The sequence below is a fragment of the Pectinophora gossypiella genome, chromosome 23 (genome assembly GCF_024362695.1).
Source record: "Pectinophora gossypiella chromosome 23, ilPecGoss1.1, whole genome shotgun sequence".
NCBI classification, from domain to species: Eukaryota; Metazoa; Arthropoda; class Insecta; order Lepidoptera; family Gelechiidae; genus Pectinophora; species Pectinophora gossypiella.
The window spans coordinates 1,365,071-1,387,500 of NC_065426.1; the positions used below are offsets into that span (position 1 = coordinate 1,365,071).

General features: G+C 35.6%; 2 protein-coding genes across 2 annotated transcripts in view; both read right to left on the minus strand.

Annotated features, from left to right (window-relative positions):
• Nucleotides 1–486: 486 nt before the first annotated feature.
• On the minus strand, nt 487–1,940 carry LOC126377365 (zinc finger protein 480-like). Its single transcript, XM_050025090.1, has one exon. It carries the CDS (start codon nt 1,869–1,871, stop codon nt 612–614), a length of 1,260 nt encoding a protein of 419 aa, XP_049881047.1. The 5' UTR covers nt 1,872–1,940; the 3' UTR covers nt 487–611.
• Nucleotides 1,941–17,775: 15,835 nt separating this feature from the next.
• LOC126377397 (uncharacterized) overlaps nt 17,776–22,430 on the minus strand; it is a 131,024-nt gene continuing 126,369 nt past the window's right edge. The window contains exon 8 of the mRNA XM_050025131.1: nt 17,776–17,980. Within this exon, the coding sequence (XP_049881088.1) occupies nt 17,877–17,980 (104 nt within the window). The 3' untranslated portion in view covers nt 17,776–17,876. The remainder of the gene's footprint in view (nt 17,981–22,430) is intronic.

Sequence of the window (22,430 nt, forward strand, 5' to 3'; positions counted from 1 at the left end):
CTCACATTTCTGCCGTAGTTAACTTCGTACCCTCGGAGCTGCTGATGCACTTTTCAATGTACTTTAGAGAAGATTATCAGTTTTATCACGACAAAAGAGATTTCGATAAACGCGCGCCATGCCTGTGAACTGACTGCACTTTTTTTTAAAGTTAAAAGTTTTTGGCAGGAATCAAGGAGTTTTAGCCGGAATTTTAAGTCGATTTATTTATTATTATTTATTACATGAAGTTTAAAATATTTATCAAATAGTTTTGCATTAATAAATAATAACAATTAAAAATTCATTAAATTAATTTAATGTAACTAGTTATTAGTTTATCAATGTAATTTGGTAACAAAACTATTATTTATATTTATTTACAATAAAATAAGAAATTAGAATAAGTAGGTTATTAAAAATATCCATACATATGTAACTAAAAAATCTATTACATCAAATTTAATATTAAAAATAAATAAAAGATTAAGCTGATTACCTATTTAAAAATAATTGTAGTTGTAACATTTTATTAATTTCAGGAAAACAATTTTATTATTATTACATCAGAAATAATATGCAATATAAAAATATAGCATGCAATAATCATTAAATTGTACAATATAAATACATTATCTTATTGAAGATTTGGCTAAATTAATCCTAGTTATTCTGCCTTGCATTTCCCTGGCAACACCATGTTTTTCTATCAAATGCCGTCTCACCGTAGCTGGTCTTGCATATGTGACGTCACATTCATTACAAGCATAGACATACACTCTCTCATGCACATTATTTGCATGGGCTAACATTTCACTTCTCTGGTAAAACTTTCTCGGGCATCTAGGACATTGAACTGTTTTTTCCATATGGTATAACGCATGTTTTTTCCACACAAACCGTCTTCGGAACGTTAGCCCGCATTTGTCACAAGCAAAGGGGCGTTCTCCAGTGTGTAATCTTATGTGTTCGACTAGGTCGAATTTCCTAGGTGCTTTGAAACCGCATTCTTTGCAAATATGATGGGGACCGATATCGTGGGAGGAAGCTAAATGGTATTGTAACTCAGCGTAAGTCACATATTTTTTAGCACAGTGTTCACAAACATATCTGCAGCCTGTATGACGTAGCATATGACTATTGTATGTGTATAAGTTAGCCAATACCTTATTGCAAATCTTACACTGTATATCCTTTTCAACTTTCTGACGAACCTTTTGTTTTGTCTTTTGTTTGCTATGTTTATACTTTTGTTTTACTTTATTTTGCTTGTATTTTTTTCTGTAATTATTTAGGCTCTCCGGCTTCATTTCTACTATTTTTTCTATTCTGTTTAAGATATCATCAACATCTAAGTCATCATTTTCAGGAATTTCAATCGAATTTGATTCTTCTTGATAGTCATTTGAGAGAAAATCATCGAAATCGTTATTTGGAAATTCTACCTCAGCAACAGTATTAGTTTCAACTTGTTTTACAGGTTTTTCATTGGTCTTATTCAAAGATAACTTGACTTTATTTTTCTTAGAAGTTTCTAATGTAAATCCATCAGGAAAATATTGAGAAAATAGAACAAACTGAGATACTTTTTCTTTGAACTCCACGTCAGAACTGTCGAATTTTCGCACCATTTTTGTAAGTTTTTCGTCGCTCTTTTCACATATTTTCTTAAATACGATTGCTTGTTTAAGTAAAAATAAACAGTCTTGACACATTTTATTAGGTAAAGAGTCGTTTTTTAAGCGAATATTTGCAAAAGTTATCACCGATTTGCCATAACAACTTAGTCCGTCGTCAGATGCCGTATCAGTCAAATCCACCATATTTTCACTGTTTCCTTGCGACAAACACACTCGACAGATTGTTTTGTAGAATTCCTCATAATCTTCCATTTTAAAAACTTAAATTATCGCCAATAAACCGTGAGAAAAAAATCAAAACAAAAATAACAGAACTGTCTATATGACAGCCTCAGTTTTTTTTTTAAGTTTTTGGTTTGGATTCAATGATTTTAAGCCATGTATTTAGTTTATTCTCTTCAATTAAATTAGTGTGTTTCAATCAAAATGTTTCTTTGTAGATAATTCGAGTGAGTCAGAATGGAATAACAATATTATAGAGAAAAATGTTCTGCGATTTGCTTTTCCAATAACATAGAAATCCATTTGCTATGGATCTACGCCAAAAATGCTTTTGGATAATAATTTTGTTTCAAAATAATAATTTTGTTCTTTTTATTATACCAAGACGGTTGGCTGAAAGACTTGCTTTCTTGGTGGAATTCTCTTCTTAGATTGCAAACTTACACACCGAACTCCCACCCATAATACCCAATAGGGTGGACAGAGCAACAAGTAAGTAGGTACTTGACGAGAGGACTATTTATAGCCACATTTAATGAATACCAGCGAAGTCCTAAGATGGATATTATGATGAATGAACCATATAAGGTTAGGTAGATAGGTCCCTACTGGTCTTTATTTTGTCTGTCTGTGAGTGACACTAACTTTAGCGACTTCAACCCAATTGGACCCCTATTATGTTCACATTTTTTTTTTTTTTTTTTTTTTTTTTTTTTTTTTTTTTTTTTTTTTTGACGTGACTTATTGTAGATTTGCCGCAGATGGCATTAACTACTTGGCCGGACAAATGGGGAGCGCTGAAGGCTCTCACCCGTGGCCGGACAAATGGGGAGCGCTGAAGGCTCTCACCCGATTATGTTCACAGAAGTTTTAAACTTTATATCCCCAACTGAACATTTGGACCCCGTAATGACTCGTTGTTCTTCTGTTTAAATTCTTATCTCGCTCTTTTGTTATTTGTTTGTTTTTAAAATTCCCGTAGTGCCGATAAACGTACAGAGAACATCAACAAATGAAATTCAATTTTTCTTAGTTCTAAGTTTTGTTGGAACTCTAGGGATAGAATCGGATGTTAGCTTTGTGTTCAGCTGTATTCGTAGTGATTGTTCTCATTGTTCCTTGTTCAAAACTAAGTCAAAAATGTATATTATGGAGCGCCTTGTCCGCCATTTTGTTTATCTGAACTTCTCTATGCTGAACTGCCGGGTCTGCATGACAACCGCGCCGCGCGCGGTGCGAATTATATCGAGGGCTTGGACCAATAAACGATGCTATCTACGTAGATGGACGTCAATCGGCTATTGATCGAAGCGCTCAGTATAAATCGGGCCGCGCGCGGCGCGGTTGTCATGCAGACCCGGCAAGGAGCGTTAAAAAAACATGGAGAGATAGAATGCTTTCAACTATTTTGCCCTCTTTACATGTTTGAGAAAAAACCGCTTGAGGTTTTGCGTCCTTCCCGTGGACAGTTATTTTAGTGAATGCGTGACTTAGGTACATCGTAATGTCACGCACGCCTTCCATCAAGGTCACCGATCTGGAATGACGAGCGCATAAAAAGTCAATTCAGTGTGGAAGATACGTGGAGGCTGGAGTGGAACATGTTCGACGGCACAAATTCGGACCTTATTCAGGATCCCTCGCGGAGGGTCCCTGGCTTTGACTCCAAGCGAAAAATCTGGACACGACTGAACCGGTGTAGGACCGACTATGGAAAGTCAAACCATCACCTGTGTAGATGGGGCTTAAAGGAGTCACCATACTGTGAATGTGGTCACCCGGACCAAACCATATCTCACATAGTGAACGAGTACCCTCTGCACCGGTTCCCAGGTGGTATAGCCGAGCTGCATTGTGTGACGGATGCAGCAGAGACTTGGTTAAGGGAGCTTAAGCTGGATATTTGATCCAAGCAGGATATTTGTCTGCCATACGCAATAATAATAATAATCGTAATGTCAAAACGAAATCAAGAGCAAACCCATCTTACTTAAAGAAAATGTAACAGGTTTGAATCCCGGCTCTAAACCACTATTTATAGGAGTCAGTCTTGTTGGTTGAGAACTTTTAATATGCATTCACAGAGACTTACGTCACAACTGATACGACACAACTTTCATTAGTTCCGCCGTGGTCTTCCTCATCGACGTCCTTCTATTTAGTTAGTATTTAGTTGTTTTGTGACTTACATCGTAAAGTAATGGGTTCGAATCCCGGCTCTAAACCACTGAATTCGACTACATGAGTTTGAGTTTATCTTTGGATACTAAAGGTGGTACCTATTAATAAACTAATCTCAGCTGCGAGACTGCCCTCAAGATCATGTCAATGTGACAGTTCTCATATAAAAACAGAGACTTGAGCACGTGGTTTCCACGATTTGTGTCAGTTTAGCGTTAGGCTCGCTCTCAAATTTAATTCAAATTCAAAAGTATCTTTATTCAGTAGGTAACATAGTTACACTCTGAATCGTCAATGGTGCTAATTCCTGTAAATACCATCTAATTTTATTTTAAGTTATATCTGTCATTTTCTTATCCGCCGAAAACGAAAGGGACGGGTAATCGACAAGCATAAAATTTATGGAACACACGTCAATTTTAAGCACAAATCTAAACCAACCGTCTAAAAATTTTACATCAGTCAATAACCCGACACAGTTCAGTAGACAGCACGTCAAACGGATTGCATACCAGCGACGTACCTTTTGATTCGCCCGGGTTATTCATTCATTTACTCATTCTTCCTAAAATTAAGAGCTGTGAATCATCCGTCCCTTTCCTTTTCGACGGATATGAAAATGACGGATATAACTTAAAATAAAATTAGGCGGTGTCTGCAGGAATCGGGGCCAATGTTTACATAACGAACGTCTCATCCGCCTATAATTACTGCAGCTTCTGCAATTTCTGCCCGTCCTGAGCGATCTCTCTAATCCGTCTGAAACACGTCCAGGTCGTTTCTCCATCGCTTACTGGGTCTGCCTCTGCCTAATTATTCTGCATTCATCATCATCATCAGCCCATTAACGTCCCCACTGCTGGGGCACGGGCCTTCCCTATGGATGGATAGGGAGATCGGGCCTTAAACCATCACGCGGGCCCAGTGCGGATTGGTGGTTATAAACGACTGCTAATGCAGCCGGGACCAACGGCTTAGCGTGCCTTCCGAAGCACGGAGGAGCTCAAGATGAAATCTTTTTTTTTGTGGTCACCCATCCTATGACTTTGCCAAAGTTGCTTAACTTCAACAATCGCAGACCGAGCGCGATAACCGCTGCGCCACCGAGCTCCGTTTTCTGTTGAATTCTGCATTATTATTATTAAAAAAAAAAACTTTGAATGAATTTCAATACATTTCTGAAACGGTTCAAATTACGATTCAATTTAGCTGGATAGTCAAGCAAAGTTCTACAATTATTTAGCATGATTATACCTCGCCAGACCGCAGTTCAAAGGAAAGCTAACGTTCCACCTATTACGCACACATTTCACGATTGATGAACGAGACGCTAGTACGTTTCGAGTGATGTTTAATAGTCAAACAAGATCGCGATTAGAGGGTAATCTATCGACTCAGCGATTTCACTGCGTGTGGAGCCGCCTTAATAATCAGTGAGTGCCGCTGAAAATGCCTTTCGATAATCACATACCTACCTACCGTCGGCTGGTACGAAAAACCGCGAAAGCGCCTTTTTAAAAGATAACACTATACGGGCTTAGCACCGTAAGCGCGCGACTCTTTCTCGCCTCAAATTCAAATTCAAAAATATCTTTATTCAGTAGGTAACATAGTTACACTTTGAATCGTCAATTTTTATATAACGAACGTTATACCTCGACATACGTCACTCGTCACTGTCTCACAGTACCGCACAGAAAGAGACAGATGATCTATGTCGCGGCGAGAAAGAGTCGTGAGCTTACAGTGCTAAGCCCGATTGATAATGTTTTTTTTTTTTTAACTCTCGGTCAATCGAACGTCGCCAGGGGCCTGTTTAATAAAACATACTATTGTAAATTGCAACGACAATTTGGTGTTCATTACGTAGCTAATATGAAACTGCAAAATATTCGTCATCACACACTCCGCAATGTACATCAAATTGTCATTTTAATTTGCAATTGAAGTTTTATTAAACAGGCCCCAGGTCTCTTTGGGCCGCCCCGCTTCCGTAGTAATTATTATTTTTATTTATTTCATGACGTGACACACTGTAGGCTGAGGGCTCTCACCCGGTACAAAAAGACAACCGCCCTGAGGGTGCCCAGTTGACCGCGAACCTCAGGGTGTCGTTTGAGAGCTTATAATTGAAATTTCTTCGATGGTTTGATACGGCAACAAGCACGCGGGGAGCGGAGCTAGGTTTACCTCACCCCCGCCAAGCCGCGGAAGAATGCGAAAGTGGAGACGAGATGTGAACCCAAATAAATCATGTCGTTCTATCAAAATCACGTGCCATGCATGTTAGAAAAACAAAATAAAAACAAACGAAAAACAAAGGAAAAACAAAGTTATCAATTGCGACAAAATTTATTGAATGGATCGATAATTTTATCACGTTGCATAATATTATATCCCTGCAGGATTTACATCAAAACTGACACGATAGAACAAGATAAAAGGAAATCTGGCAGTCGATGCATCTTGCTTTCTCTTTTTTTCCTTCTTTTTTAGTTTTTTTTTTTATTTATTAATAATTTCTTGTACACATGATAGCAAGAAAACACAATATGACAATATGAGAGACAAAAGGCACAACCTAACAACTTATTCTATCTTTCCTTTAAAAAAATCAAACCGAACAAAGTTCAATTAAGCACTGTTATTGTTAAAATAATAAAATCGTTTACACTAGCGACGATGTAAACAAACCCAAATTGATTTAAAAAGAAAAGAGGTTTTTCGAGGGATCCCTGTAAAGCTTTTGAAAGGTAAAATAATGCCAGACCTTGATAAAATTTTATTTTGTTTTGTTCCAACTGACGGAGTTGCCGCTCCACCACAACGGTGTGATATACAGGGTGGCCCAGAAGTTCAGGTTCAAAATGAAAAATTAGAAAGAGGGGCTCATTAGCTACCAGAAACACCCCCATGTATGTTCAGCAATTATTTACGGTTTAGGAGATATGACCCATTTTGTACCTTTTTCTAGATTTTCTACCTTACTTCAGAAATAATCATTTTGTCGCTATCCCTTTCTTAATAATTATTTTATTTTACTTCACAACTATGCCTAAGTCTGTGTACCGCTCAATCAAAGATAAATCAAAGTGAAATCAAAGATAAAAAAAAAGTTATCGGAAGTCAAAGTGAGAATTCGACCAAAATTGTTACAGTTGTCAAAACTTCGCCGAAGAATAATAAACACATGAAATTGTCATGGACCCTGAAAGTATTTCTAAAAACTGCTCCATTTAATAGGCTTTTAGAAACATTCAAAAAAGTACCCTTAATACGGGCAAAAAACTAAGTAATTAGCCCTCAAAGATTGCAAGACAGACAGATTTAAAGGAAAATTTGACATTCTCAAATAATGTAGCTGCTACTTTCTAACGTTGTTAAAGGTGCTCAAAGACACATTTTCAATTAAAAGTTAATAAAAATCACGCTTATAATCGCCAACAGAGTTAAGCGTACATAGGGATATAGGGACAGAAAAAGCGACTTTGATTTATACTATGTAGTGATTAGGCACAAAAAAAATATACGTTTCTTACAGTTGGTCGCAGTAGAAGAAGAGAGAAAAAGTATTGCCATTTTATGCATCAAAAAGTAAAAAAATATAATTGGGTAGATGTTGCCAACAGGGAGACTATTCGTATTAGGAATGATCCAATATGTTCGTATTCTCACCAGAAAATATTAATACACTGCATGACTAGCTTATAAGAGAAAGTATTTCCGTTATTCTAACAATATTTTCTTCACCAATAATATTACCTTGTCGTTCCAGATGTGCCATATTTAATACATTCCGCAGGTGCTGTGTTATTGCGTGTTATATAACAAGTAAGTATTATTACAATACACATATTATTAATTTATACAATTTGTCACAAATCAATCTCAATTTGTCAATTTGTTTGTTATTACAATTATACTAACTTGTTCGAACGCTTGACTCTTATTAAGAGGTCGCAGTTTCGAATGCCCGACACGGTCCTAAAAAGCTGACTTTCGAATTTGCTTCCGAATTCTTGCTTCGATCGTAAATGATTATCACGGGCTCAGCAGTGAAGGGAAACATCGTGAGGAAATCCACCTTCCCGAGAAATTAAAGCACATAATAACGGGTTCTTACCGCGTTTAAATGGGGATATGAGACTCCCGATATTTCCCGAGAAATGTATATCAGACGTACTTATGTAACTTAAGCTTTATTGGACTAGTTTTCCGTTCGCGTGTTGGAAGGTAAGACCGGCATTCGCTTCTTTTTTTTTTTAAAAAAAAACGGCTGATCAGTTTAGTTAAGCGGATACTGTGCGAAACGGGATCTAGGGAGATGATGATTACGACGAAAACAGCGGCCTTTTGCTCGCACCGTGTCGCTTTGTTGAGTGTTGTTAAATTTTGACAGTTCCCTATACTATGTGTGTAAACAAACATTTGTTTAGGTTATATTTTGACAGTATAACCCTTTGCGCAGCGTTTAACTCTCTCTCTCTCTATTTAAAAGCTGCGCTCTTGTCGGTGGACTAACCGCCATTCCTCTCTTCTTCCCGCCAAAACCTTCACCTCCCGATACGACACGACCTGCACCTTCTCTTTTATTTGTTTCATAAATGTTATCCTAGGTCTACCCCTTCCTCTCTTCCCTTCAATTTTTCCTTCTATAATGTTTGTTATAAATGAATCGTGTCGTATCAGGTGGCCAATCATATTTCCTCTCCGGTTCTCTATAGTCTTCAATATGGTTCTCTTTTCTTCAACTCTTCTCAGCACTTTTTCATTTGACACCATTTCAGTCCAGCTTATACCCTCCATCCTTCGCCAACACCACATCTCAAACGCTTCCAATCTCTCTCTGTCTCTCTGTGTCATAGTCCACGCGTTTAACTGGAAAGGGCGAAATCATTGTGTTATATTTATTCCCTAAAGATCGGAAAGAAGAAAACTTAGAAAATCTTTTAATTTATCACGAATTTCCACTTTATTTTATTCTATTGAATTTCTATTTTATTCTATATATAACTGTCAAAATTCTCAACAGTGCTGCCACCTACATTTGAGCTTCTAGTTTTTATCCTAATTACATAAACTTGTATATAACAGATTATATAAAAAAAATATTTCGGGTGTTTTCCAATAGCAATTGTTAGTAACAAAAGTCTTATTCTAGTCGTAGTCGGTTAAGTCGTATTTTATGGGCGGGGCACACGATAGGAATAATGAAAATGTATGGAATGTCCGGGGTGTGCTAAGGGGTAGGTAGGCTCCTATTTCGTTTAGATGAATACTTTCAGGGTGGAGCCTATATAAATTACTCCAACGACGAAAGTAATAAATCCTGAATACTTTGCAAACGACGCCGCGCACTGTACTTTTGCAACATTCCGATTTAAGAGAAATAGGCTTCTGTTCTATAAATTATTATTTTAAGTGCAAAGTTTTATCTGCAGGAATCGGGGCCTTTAGGACTGTATCCCACTTGGGGTAAGTAGAGTTACATCCATCGCAAAATGAACTAAGTGCCCACACCTCACCGAGCTTTCTGTTAATTTAACGTGATACGAGTTTTTTTTGACGTGACTTATTGTAGATTTGCCGCAGATGGCATTAACTACTTGGCCGGCCAAATGGGGAGCGCTGAAGGCTCTCACCTGGAGTGATACGAATAGATGCAGATAAGTACGTCCTAATTTTATTGTAAGTTATAAGCACCTGTCATTTTCTTATCCGCCGAGAAGGAAAGGGACGGGTAATGAATTTTCTTTTTCAATTATGTTTCTATGTAAAGTTATTGATGATTGGACACCTAATAAGACACGACTAATTCATTAAAAACATCATAGAAGGAAAGCTAGAAGGAAAGAGAGGAAGGGGAAGACCAAGAAGAGCTTACATGGAACAGATTAAAGAAAAGGTTAACGTCGTGTCTTATAGGGAAGTCAAGGAATTGGCTTTTGATAGACTGGGATGGAAAATGCTATACCGACAAGAGCGTGGCTCTTAAATTGATGATGATGTAAAGTTATTTGCATAAAGAAAAATAATTAAATTTTTATGCTCTGTATGTAATGTGTCACAAGTTCATGAATAAATATTCTCCAGCTCTCTCTTTCTCTATATTTATTTTCCGAGCACTGGAACGTTTTCATATATACATACATAAACTCATACCTATTTCCATTTGTGGAATTCCAGTCGCTTCGATCCTGACACATTTCTCTTGACGACGGCTTCTCTTGGGATGTTTATATTAGTTTATATCAAAAAAAAAATCAAAATTCAAAAATATCTTTATTCAGTAGGTAACATAGATTATAGGCTGTGTTCACGGTGTTAGTGGCACTAATAATGATCTGAATTATCCCACTCAGTACCTATTTGTTACGACGTCTCTTACACCCCGTAGTTTACGTAAGTTTTTTTTTTAAATATTACGAATATATTATTTAATAAAGTATTTTACTAAATGCACTAGAAATTGATTTTTAAATTTATAAAAATGTTTTGTGGAATTTTAAATAAATAAAACAAATATAAAAATGAACAGTTATTTTATATTTATATGTGGTTTGACTTAACACGTAATATTTACACATATTAACAATTACATTCATGAGCTTTGTTTATCACATACAATCTAATTTTTATTTACATTAATGTTTATTTTATAGCGACGTTTCACTGGAATGACAAACTTATATATTTATAATATAATATAATATTATATTATAATAAATATTTTAAAACAAAACAGTTTACTTTATATATTATTATAATAATATGTAATATATTAATACAATAACAATATATATTATTATAATAATATGTAAGTATATATAATTACTTACTATAATAATAGTAAGAATAGTATTATTATAGTAAGTAATTTTAAGTATTAATGGCAATTCTAATCGATCTAACAGAAAGCTGACTGTGTCTTTCTATCGTGATAGACAATGAGGAACTTTCCAAGCTTTGTTCCTCAAAAACAATATAGATAGCGCTGTACAGATTTTCCTTCGATTAACCTTCTAATTTCATGGATAACAGACATATGCATCTTTTATCTTTGTTTTTGGGTATAAATGATGACCTTTTTTATTTAATACACCCAGGAAAAAATACATCTTCCACGCATTATTATTCTGATCAAAACAAAGAGAAGCAATATAGGTAGTACCATAATTCTACACAAAATATATTCCGATTACCAAGCAACAATTATTTTTGTATAATATGCGTTTGCCATTACATTGCATTTGAAATATGTACCCGAGTAATGAGAAAATTGGTTATTATCACGTTAAAGCTGTACACCGCCATCTATATTGTTTCTGGTGTTATCTCATTCAAAGATGCCACGACATTATGTAAGTGTACAATTATAAAAATTACGTCAAAACCAAGTAAAAGTGTCAAAAATAAAAAACAGTGTCGATTTGCCGATTAAAAAAATTTGGCAAAAGGATTATTTTTATACTAACTACCTAGATTTATTCATTTCTTATCGTGCTGTGGATAGTCACTAAATGTAAATTTTGTACACTAAAATAAATTAAAATGTTATTTTACCTACAACATTATTTTTATTAAGTAAGTTACATAAAAAAAAAGTTTGATAATCTAGAAAATTATTATTTTGCGCGATATATAAGTACTTATAAAAGTAATTATAGTTTCTAAACATGCTGTAGATTAACAAAGTTTTTCAATTTACAGATAAAATAAAACTTGAGTATTTTCTAGAACGTGTGAAAATAATAAATAAAATATTATAGTTTTATAATATTTAGTTACCTAGGAGAACGTTTAAGACACAAATAAAAGAAAAGGTACAGGCCGTGTCGTATCGGGAGGTGAAGGTTTTGGCGAGAAGAAGAGAGGAATGGCGATTACTCCACCGACAAGAGCGCAGCTGTTAAATAAAGAGAGAGAGAATGTTTAGTTAGCGAAGAAATAATTGAGGAGAGGCTGCGGATAATGATAGTTGCAACACTGTTGCTTGATACCAAAAACCACGGAAGCGCCTTTTTGAAAAATAAATCAAATTCTAAGTTGATATACTTCAACAAAAATATAATTTCAAATAATTTTAATATGGGTAAAAATTTGAAATTAGCTTGTTTATTGCAAGGTTTTGTTAACAAAAATCACATTCGTTTTGGTAACAAGGCGCTTACCTGGTTTTGTCTCTATTAAGCGACAATGCGGTAATCTATTTGTCCGGTCAAGAAGTTAATGCCATCTGCGGCAAATCTCAAAAAAAGGTTATCCATTTTTTATCATCCTGCCCACATACAGTCTAGCTAGGGTTTTTATAAACCACATTTCAGAAATTAATGTTATTATTTTATAAATATAACATATTTGATTGCTTTTTGTGAATTTTAAATGATTCAATAAATAATAATATATTTTACACTTTATTAGCTACACAATCATTTGTTTATTAACCGACTTCAAAAAAAGACTTTTAAGACTATAATCGCTAGCAGAATCAAAAATGTAATGAAGTTTATTACAAATGTTATTCTTTTAACTAAATACATTGTAATACTAAAATATCTTAAAAAAAACCGAAAGTAATGCCAACAGGGTTAATTTTTGAAAGCAGTTTAATATTTAGGGGGTTAGAACACAGTCATACAACCTAACCTGCAGTTTCAAGTTCTTGAGTATGACTGAAAAATATTGAAGAATTGTGCCAACAAAATTTCGTATGCGAAGAGGCACTTTCAAAAATTCACCCATCTCTTTCCATTGTGTGGCAAAAATTGAGACCTACATTCTATGACAACATACAATAACACAGATTAAAAATTTAATTACACCGGACCTGACGAGGGTTGCCATATTCCTGAACACGCTTCGTTTTTATTAGATTTTAAAAATATAACGCCAAGAATTAATATTACACTGAAATGGTTTAGACGTTCGTTTTTTTGAACATTTCATTTTGAATTCCGAAAAGGAAAGTACCTACTCAAAATGGGGTCGAGATAAATTATAAAATTCTGATAATAAAAGCAGATCTAAAACTAACGAAAAACATTTTCATTTTTCTATTTAACCTATTAATAAATTTTAATCAAGAAAAATTTAATAATAAGTCCGACATTTTATCACGTTTTTCACAGACCTCCATCTAACTTTTCATACAAATTCCAAAGCAATTTCATATTTTGACGTTTAATAAAAAGTAACTGATTTGACTAGTTGGAAACAGGCCTATTTTTATGTTTAATTTTAGAACGTAAAATTAATTTTCAGATTCACAAAACAAGATCGCTTTAGTGGCGATGTCGTACGGATAAGCAGTGTTTTAGTTTAGGACTTAAAGTTAAACACATAGAGTCCACAGAAGCCTCCTGTCAATCATAATGGACTAATTAAAAAGCGACGAGCAGCTGTCACTACGCAATTAATTACACCTAACTAATGATGCCAGTATCAAGACTGGCAAGTTTTTTGATGACTTGAAATCTGCTCTTTTGAATTGGATAAATGACTTGGACAAAATAATAAAGCTCATAAAATTTATTTACACTATGGACTTAAGTTGTCTGAAATTAAACAATTTTTATTTTTATTTAAAAAAAATCTGGCCAAGCATGCCATCTGCGGCAAATATACTAACGTAACTATCGTACCTTAGGACTTATTTACGAATTTAAATTAAGAATAAGCTAAATTATAGAGTCAAAGATAAATGATACAAGCTAATTCACAAATAGAATCCAGTTTTAGGTAGTTAAAAACCAATCTCATATTTGTTGTTGTCCAATTTGGGCCTATCGTTAGGTTACTATTTTTTTTAGATCCAAACTATCGATTGTAAAACTATCGATACGAGTACAAGTGCAAGTTTGAATTAGCAGTAGCATCGATACGCGCAATATCGATATGCTTGATGTTGTCTATATATATATGCTATTGATAATTTACCGTCCATACTATCGATAAACCTCCATTATAATACATAATTAAATATAATTATATACATATTTTTGTCTAATTTATGAATTTGAATTAAGAATTACATTACGAAGAGTTTGACTTTTGACCACATTTATTGATGACGTCATACTTGTGATTACTATTATAGAAAAACAAATTCCATAGAAATGTATCGTTTTCCCGTTTCGTAAAAAGTATCTCATTTGACTAGATTGTCCTTTTGCCTATAACCAATAAAGAACAGTACTACGTATAGAACGGCAACTATCCGGCCCGCACCAATTTGTTTTGGGCGTCGACTTCTGCCCTCTTTGTTTTCTTAGTTATAAATGGCTGTAAACCGCTAAGAAGTAAGTGAAAGAGCGCGCGGACTATATATCTCGCTCGCACTTATGCACAAGGCAGCACAAGGTATGAATGTCATTTTTACATGGGGATCCGGGGTGTGCTATTACATTACAAAGAGTTGTACGTTTGACCACGTTTTTCGACGATGCCAAACTTCGTTTAAATTTATTTTAAGTGCAGTTTTCACTAATACAGTTGTCTCGACCATTATAGACGGCGATACGGCTCACCACCTCACTTGGTCTAAGAGAAAATTTGGTGAGGAGTGGGTAGATACTTAGATCAATCTTGCGATAGGTGTTGTCGGCGCTGCAGTAGCTCCGGCGAGGGGTTATTGTTTGTTGTAGGTGTTGATGGGATTGCTTCAATGAAAGCTTCGTTTCTTGAGGGGGATTGTTTATTGACTTGATTGTTTCATTACATTTTGTGCGCGTACGCGATTGTTATAGTCTATCGTTACGTGACGCGGAGATAGATAGAGAGAGTGAATTGAAAGAGCACAGATAGAAAATATAGACCGGGAACGGAAGAACGTCTCGGGGTTGCCGTCTTTCAATAGTGTTATTGGTGCGTTCACGTTGGCGTGAACAGGTGTACTTCTGACTACCCCAATTCGGATATAATCGTGAGCCTGTTATGTTAACGTTTACGATTTGTGAAAGATATGTTATTTGTCTGGGCGTCTGTGTTGCCATCCTTTTAAAGGAACGACGGGTGTTCGAGTCGAGTAATTCGAGTCCTATATTTCCTCAGCAAATACGAAAGCCGAGTTGCCATGGAAAAGGTTAAAAAAATATGAACTAGTTTCCATGTCAAACGGCGGTTTTTATAAGGAAAATATGAAGTGGTATGTGGTGGTTAAAATGTGTTCCGTAATTACTACGCTCTCGTTTTCAACATTTTATTATACCTCCTGTCTCAGCGAAATAGTTTTCCTACTAAAAAAATATATTTAAAAGTTTAGCCAAGCTGTAACACTTTTATTTGAAAAAAAAGTCTTTAGATCTCATCTAGAGCTTAGACTCTTTAGGAGATGGCCAGTTAATATTTTTGTAAACGAATAATTACATTTTTTTTAATTATAATTATTAAAAATTACAGAAAAAAATGAAAAAAATGTTGTAAACAGAAATTATAAATGGAGACCCGTTAATTAAGAGCAATTTTCTATTTAAATTAAAAAAAATAATAAGTTCTTTATGCTCTGTGTTTTTTCGACTTCGACTAAATTCTATACGATACGACTCATAAACAAAATCACATTACAAAAGTCAAAATATTAGTCAAAAATCTACTTTGATCAATCGGTCCCGGCTACTATTTACCGAAGTAATGTATGTAGGTGATGAACGAGCCATACCAAGGGCTTTACCTGGCTCAATAATCCTGACATCAGGGTTGATGGGGTCGGTCATAGACCTCACAATCCACACGAGAGAACAAGGGGTGTTTTGGAACTACAACTTTGAAGCAAATTTTCTCTCGTACATTAAGAATTCCATTTGGCCGTACAGAAAGCTATCCGCAAGTTTTCGCAAATGTTCAATGCTGCAGAGTATGAGAGACACCGTAACGAAAACTTTGAGGAATAATTCAGACCATGATTTTGTACCGGTATTTTGAATTTGTCAGAAAATAAATTTAAAGCTCATGTAAAGCTTACTTTATGTAAAAACCTTATGATAAGATTAATGATTACCTAAATGATAAAAATGCCTGGTATTCAATGTGTTCACCTAGTTATTTAATAACTTGTAATGGATACCTACATTGATTTAAAAGATGTGTTGCTGTTGTAGTTTCTTGTCATTTCTTCTCCTCAGCTATAACACCTTGCGAAATGACGTAGATTCAAAAATGTTATATTGTTCTTCAACAAGTTTATCTGTGATAACTACATTGAGTAAATAATTCTGATTCAGAATTCTTATCAAATTCTTATTTTCCGTCGCAAAAGTGTGGAACTGAAAATAATTTTGAGAATCTCTAAAATTCTATTTGATATCAACTCAGAGTCATGATCTTAATCATCCCCAAAAATTTTCGTTACGGTGTCACTAACAAAACCTAAGACTTATGTCATAAAAACCGTGATAAAATATCGTACTTATTGTTTGTTATTCTTAATTTAAATTCGTAAATAAATTATATACAAAAATAATAATTTATGTGAAAGATTAATAAAAGTATAAGGGTGAAGACAGAACATGAATTCAAATTTATTACTCCACTATTATTAATCAAGGAAAAACTTCTGAAAACATTAATATTGCTAGGATTTAAGTTGTTACTGATATTACAATTTTGAATTACTTACATACGAGTAAATCGATAGTTGGCTGATAGAAAGAATATCGATAGTTTTGCTAGCGGTCGATAATATCGATATGCCCATCGATAGGATACTATACAAATAGAATCCAGATTTAGGTAATTACAAATCAATCTGATATTTCTTTTTGTCTAATTTGGACCTGTAGATAGAATTAAATTTTTTGTAAGTACATCAAAACTATCGATTTTATAATTATCGATACTTAGGCAACACTATTTTGAACTACCAACAGTGTTGATACGCTAAATATGTAATGTTATTGATTATTTACCGTCCATACTATCGATAAACCGTAGATATCCCGGGCGCGTAATGGAATAGCTAACTTAATAAGCGCGGGGTACACGCACGCACAATTATTAATTGCACAAATTCCCATTTGCACAAATTTGCTTCGCATCTCTTAACGAACTTACAATGATTGCTTGTGCAATTCAGAATTTGTGCAAACAATACGCCTGTAGCCGGAGTTTCAAGCATGTACCCATAATTTACACGAGTTTATGACATCATAAAAATAAATTATTATTAACGTGTGACGTTTCTTATAATTATCTAACATTGTAATTATAATTTTATAATCATAATTCTGTACGACTAATTCATATTCTAAATATGAAAAGTACAAAACGATATAACAAAAATGATAACAGAATGAAAATTTAAAGACAACATTGGAATACTTATTAATTAAATATTTTTAAAAATAAACTTTAGTTTTCTTTCAGATTTATTTCTTTTTATGAATCGCCCACATCTATATTTTTAATTTTAGTTACGTTAATGATTATTTTAAAATTGGCTTTTCTTTTTACAACGTTTTCACGCGGAATGAAAATGTAATTAATAAATTAATAACCTTAAATTATTATATTAAGTAATAAAATTATTATTGGTTAAGATTACGTAGTAACTAGGCTACTCAGGTTTCAAATAGAAGTTAATTAAATGTCAGAAAAAAAATTCTTTTTTATTATTTATTTAGAATGTGGTTTTAATTAAGCAACTTTAATATTATGACCAACTTAATATCCCAAAATGGAATCCAACTAAACCAACCATAACATTCAAACATAACCTCAAATGTGGCACAACGACGAAAACTGTCCAATTCTCCCTACTCTCTTGATTACATTTCGTTCCGCGTAGAAACCAACTGTTCCTAATAATAAATAGAGTACATTTTACATTGACACTTAGATTACAGCTGAGGCCAATAGTCGTCACCGTAGAATGATGTTGAATACAAATGTTGGTAAGAGTAATCTGTAGAAATTGCGGCTGATGTGTGAGGGAGACGACGACTGCATAGCTGCTGGGTTCTCGCCTGTGAAAGAAAGAAACAGTTATATATTTGCCAATACCATAGGACCCTGGCGTGGTTGATGATTTCCCTCAATCAGCGCTTATCGCTATCGACCCACTAGGATCGATTAATTCTTTGAAATATTTTTCCTCTCAGACGACTGAGCCGAGGTTCGCGCCCAACTGGGCACCCTCAGGTCTGTTGTCTTAAACGTTATACCGGGTGAGAGCCTTCAGCGCTCTATTTGTCCGGCCAAGTAATTAATGCTATCTGCGGCAATTCACGTCAAAAAAAAAAATCAGCCCATACCATGTATGAAATATTACTGATAATATTTGATGGGGACTTATAAATATCCTAAGTGATCCCTAGTTTGGTTAGGACATTACAGGCACTTGATTTTCCTTCTTCTGTCGTATGGGTTGTGAGGAGTACTTACTAAACTCATCAACCCTGGTGTCAGGGTTACTATTGAGCCGCCAAAGGCCCCTGGCATGGCTCATATAACGACTACGTACTTACATCAGCAAGTAGTAACCGGGACCAACTGCTTGACGTGCCTTCCGAAGCACGGATCGTCTTACATTCGGACAATCAGGCGATCAGTAACGTCCTAACCAAACTAGGGATCAAAAAGTGATTTTTGTGATATGTCCCCACCGTGCTTCGAACACTCAACCACTGGACTACAGAGGCCGTTTCAGTGGTTTAGGATCAATAAAACAAATTGAGGGATAATCTAAACACGTTGTCACTCTCACCGTTTGTCGACAAACATAAAAGTCAGCCATTAATGGGGAGGGGACATAAAATTCGGTCGTCGGCTATATTTTACAGCGGATTTATAAACTACTAGCAGTTCATGTCTCACAGGACATTTACTTTAACAAATGAAAATGTTAAGTAGTATATTATTGAAGAGAATGAGCATAAAAACTGCCTATTTCACCATTTATGTAATCATCGTCAGGCTATTAACGTCCCCACTGCTGGGGCACGGGCCTTCCCTATGGATGGATAGGGAGATCGGGCCTTAAACCATCACGCGGGCCCAGTGCGGATTGATGGTTATTAACGACTGCTAATGCAGCCGGGACCAACGGCTTAACGTGCCATCCGAAGCACGGAGGAGCTCGAGATGAATTTTTTTTTGTGGTCACCCACTCTGTGACCGGCCTTTGCAAAAGTTGCTTAACTTCAACAATCGCAGACTGAGCGCGTTTACCGCTGCGCCACCGAGTTTATGTAATTTTGTTGAGAGTTGATTTATGTAATACAAACTGGATTTAAAAAAAGAAAAGAAAGGAAAACATGAAACAGAAGGACTAGGGCCCTGTGCTGGGAGGTTTTATGGCCACGTGTTTCCCTCAGCGTTACAGATTCCGGTTTGGTTGTAGTTTTACAGCTAGTTACATAGTATGTAATTTAATTTTTGACGTTCAAAAAGCGCTGACTATGTAAGCCAATTTTGAAAAATAAATAAATTGAATTTGAGTTTGCTTCATTTATCATAGAGAAAGAAAAACGATATCGAAGTTCAATAACGATACAGGCATCCAATTAAGAAGAGAATTGTTTTAAAACAATAATTTTGTTAAAAGTCACTTTGGTCCTATGGCACTCCGGCCTGCTTCTCGATCAGGAAGCGTCGGTTCGAACCTCGGTACTGGTTTTCATTAATACAGTTCGCTCGACATTTTATAGATGGCGACACGGCTCACACCATGTTGGTCTAACAAACATCTCGGTGATGTACCATAACAAAATTTTGTTAACATTTTGTTTTGTCACGCCTACATCCCTATTGGGGTAGGCCGAGTTACATCTATCGCACGATGAACTAAGAACCCACACCTCACCTAGCTTTCTGTCAGACCAACGTGAATTTGATGACTTTTACTTCTGTTTTTCTCAATAAAAAAGACTGTGTTATTTGTGTGATGTTAATATTTGTAGGAGGATAGGAGCTCGGTAGCGCAGCGGTAAACGCGCTCGGTCTGCGATTGTTGAAGTTAAGCAACTTTCGCAAAGGCCGGTTATACGATGGGTGACCACAAAAAAAAAGTTTTCATCTCGAGCTCCTCCGTGCTGCGGAAGGCACGTTAAGCCCGGTTGGTCCCGGCTGCATTAGCAGTCGTTAATAACCATCAATCCGTGATGGTTGAAGGCCCGATCTCCCTATCCATCCATAGGGAAGGCCCGTGCCCCAGCAGTGGGGACGTTAATGGGCTGGTGATGATGGTGTTTTGTAATTTGCGTGTATGAAACGATTTATGAATGTAAAGGAAGCAAGAGGGGTACGCTGGGATCGAAAAAAAAATCCATAGCCATAGTTCCTCTTTTTTGTATTTTTTTTATATTTTATTTTATTGCTCATTAATTTTGTACTCTTTTGCGTTTACTTTCGATTTTGATTATCAATACCAATGTATCACATAGATTATCGGGGCTACTGACGCAAGGATTGTATGTATGATTTTTTGGTAAATATTTTTTTATTGAAACACGCCTAGTGACCGGTCATCCTGACGTCAGAACCGCGGGTCACCTTTTAATGTTAATTTATTTCTAAAATACGTTGGGAGCAAATGTCTAGTGAAAGGCATTAAATGGGCAGCACTTATTGAGCACTATTTAAACTTAAAATACGCCTACAAAATACGAGTGACCGGTGATTCTTATGTAATAATGTCTTTATTAGTAATTTTTTTTTCCTGGCTATATCTGCAATCAGTATCTTTTTTTTTGTTTACTATGAGCAGATTTGGTATAAGTGTATTGTGAGGTAGAGTGTGTCTTCCAGCGAAGACAGCTACTCATAATTAGCTAATCTATGACCACTCATTCTTCTGAATGCTCCAGTATATCTTTTCTCTTGAGTCGCTTCCTATAAGTTTGACTGGTAAGCTGGATTGCCAATTCATTGGGATGTTTTTTCAGCCTTGCTTGGTAGTTTAGGACTTCTTCTTCTTTGCGAGTCGATGGCGATCGAAGCTAAATTTAGGACTGAACCCCTAATTTCATCCTTCACTGTATTCATTCTCAGGTTGTCATGAATTTCTGCATTTGTTATGAACCAAGGAGCGTTGCAAATGGTTCTCAGGATCATGTTTTGCATTCTCTATATAATTAAGATGTTTGAGTTGCAGGCACTTCCCCATAGTTGGATACCGTACATCCAGACTGGTTTCAGGATAATTTTATAGATGAGAAGTTTGTTATCAGTCGACAGTTTGCTGTTACGTTTTAAAAGCCAGTTAAATCTTATATTTAGTTGTTCTCTTTTTATTAGTAATTTAATTTAGGTTCCAATTATTTTCGTTTCAAATTGGAACGAATTTTCTTATATCGTTTTTTCCGTTCCAGCATTTTCTTTTGATATCACATAAATCGAGTCAGTCACTCAGTCAATTAACGAATGTCGATATTTCATTTCAACTGATCTTGTTCGTCAAATTTTCTCGTATCCCGGGTTGAATAAAAGCAAAAAGTTTTTTATAGCCTCCGCAGTCCACAGGACACAGACCAAATCAACGTCTGAGGAGGCATTAGATACGTATTTTGCTTATTGTGTTTTTGTTCTAAGGTCTAAGGGGGTCTAGAGTAACTCTGAGGTCGCAGGTTCGGTTCAGCACAGGCCTAAACCAATAATTGTCTGTTTTCGAATTCATCATGACCTAACTTGCATTGGGCTGGTTTTCCCTTCGCGGGTTGGAAGGTCAGACAGGTAGTCCCTTCTGTACGAAACCGGACCTGTCAAATCTTCAGGTTAGGTAAGCGGACCCTGTGAAAAACGGGATAATGCTAGGAGATGCTGATGTTATCTTCTCTGTGGTATTTGCACTTAGGTTTGCGCTCACTTAAGCATCGCCTCACGCTTGTTGTCTTGAAATTATGTATCTGTTGAGAGCCCTTAGTGCTCCCCATATGGCCGGCCAGTTGGTGAATACCATCTGAGGCAAAACTACACTAAGTCAAGTAAAAAAAAACCTCTTAGATGGGTTTTCAAAGTAGTTACTAAAAAATCTGTTTTTAGGTTCCTTTAAATCTATAAAATTTCGCATGCTCAGTCTGTCTGTAGGTCACTTTTACCCATTATTTCTTCTTTCCTCATGTTTGATAAGTAAAATGTCATGTAACTCAATAATTTTCACTAACAGTTGACTCAACCATAAACAGCGGCACCTGTCACGTTGGTCTAACAGAAAGCTCGATGAAGTGTGAATACTTAGTTCATCTTGCGATGGATATTATGTACCTCTGACTACATGACAATGCATAAACTCACGCCTATTTCCCTGCGGGGTGAGCAGCGACTATGGAATTCCACTTGTTTCGATCCTGATAAACATCTTGCTTGAGGTATATTAGAAATTTTGAGGTGTCTGGTAGTACAGCTTCCGATGGAACCAATACTGCTTTTTATTGCGAGGCTTCATTTACAAGTTCCTTTGGGCAGTCTTTTAAGTTA

Excerpts from the sequence above, each read along its gene's own strand:
- LOC126377365 (XM_050025090.1), bottom strand. The coding sequence starts at position 1,871 with ATGGAAGATTATGAGGAATTCTACAAAACAATCTGTCGAGTGTGTTTG.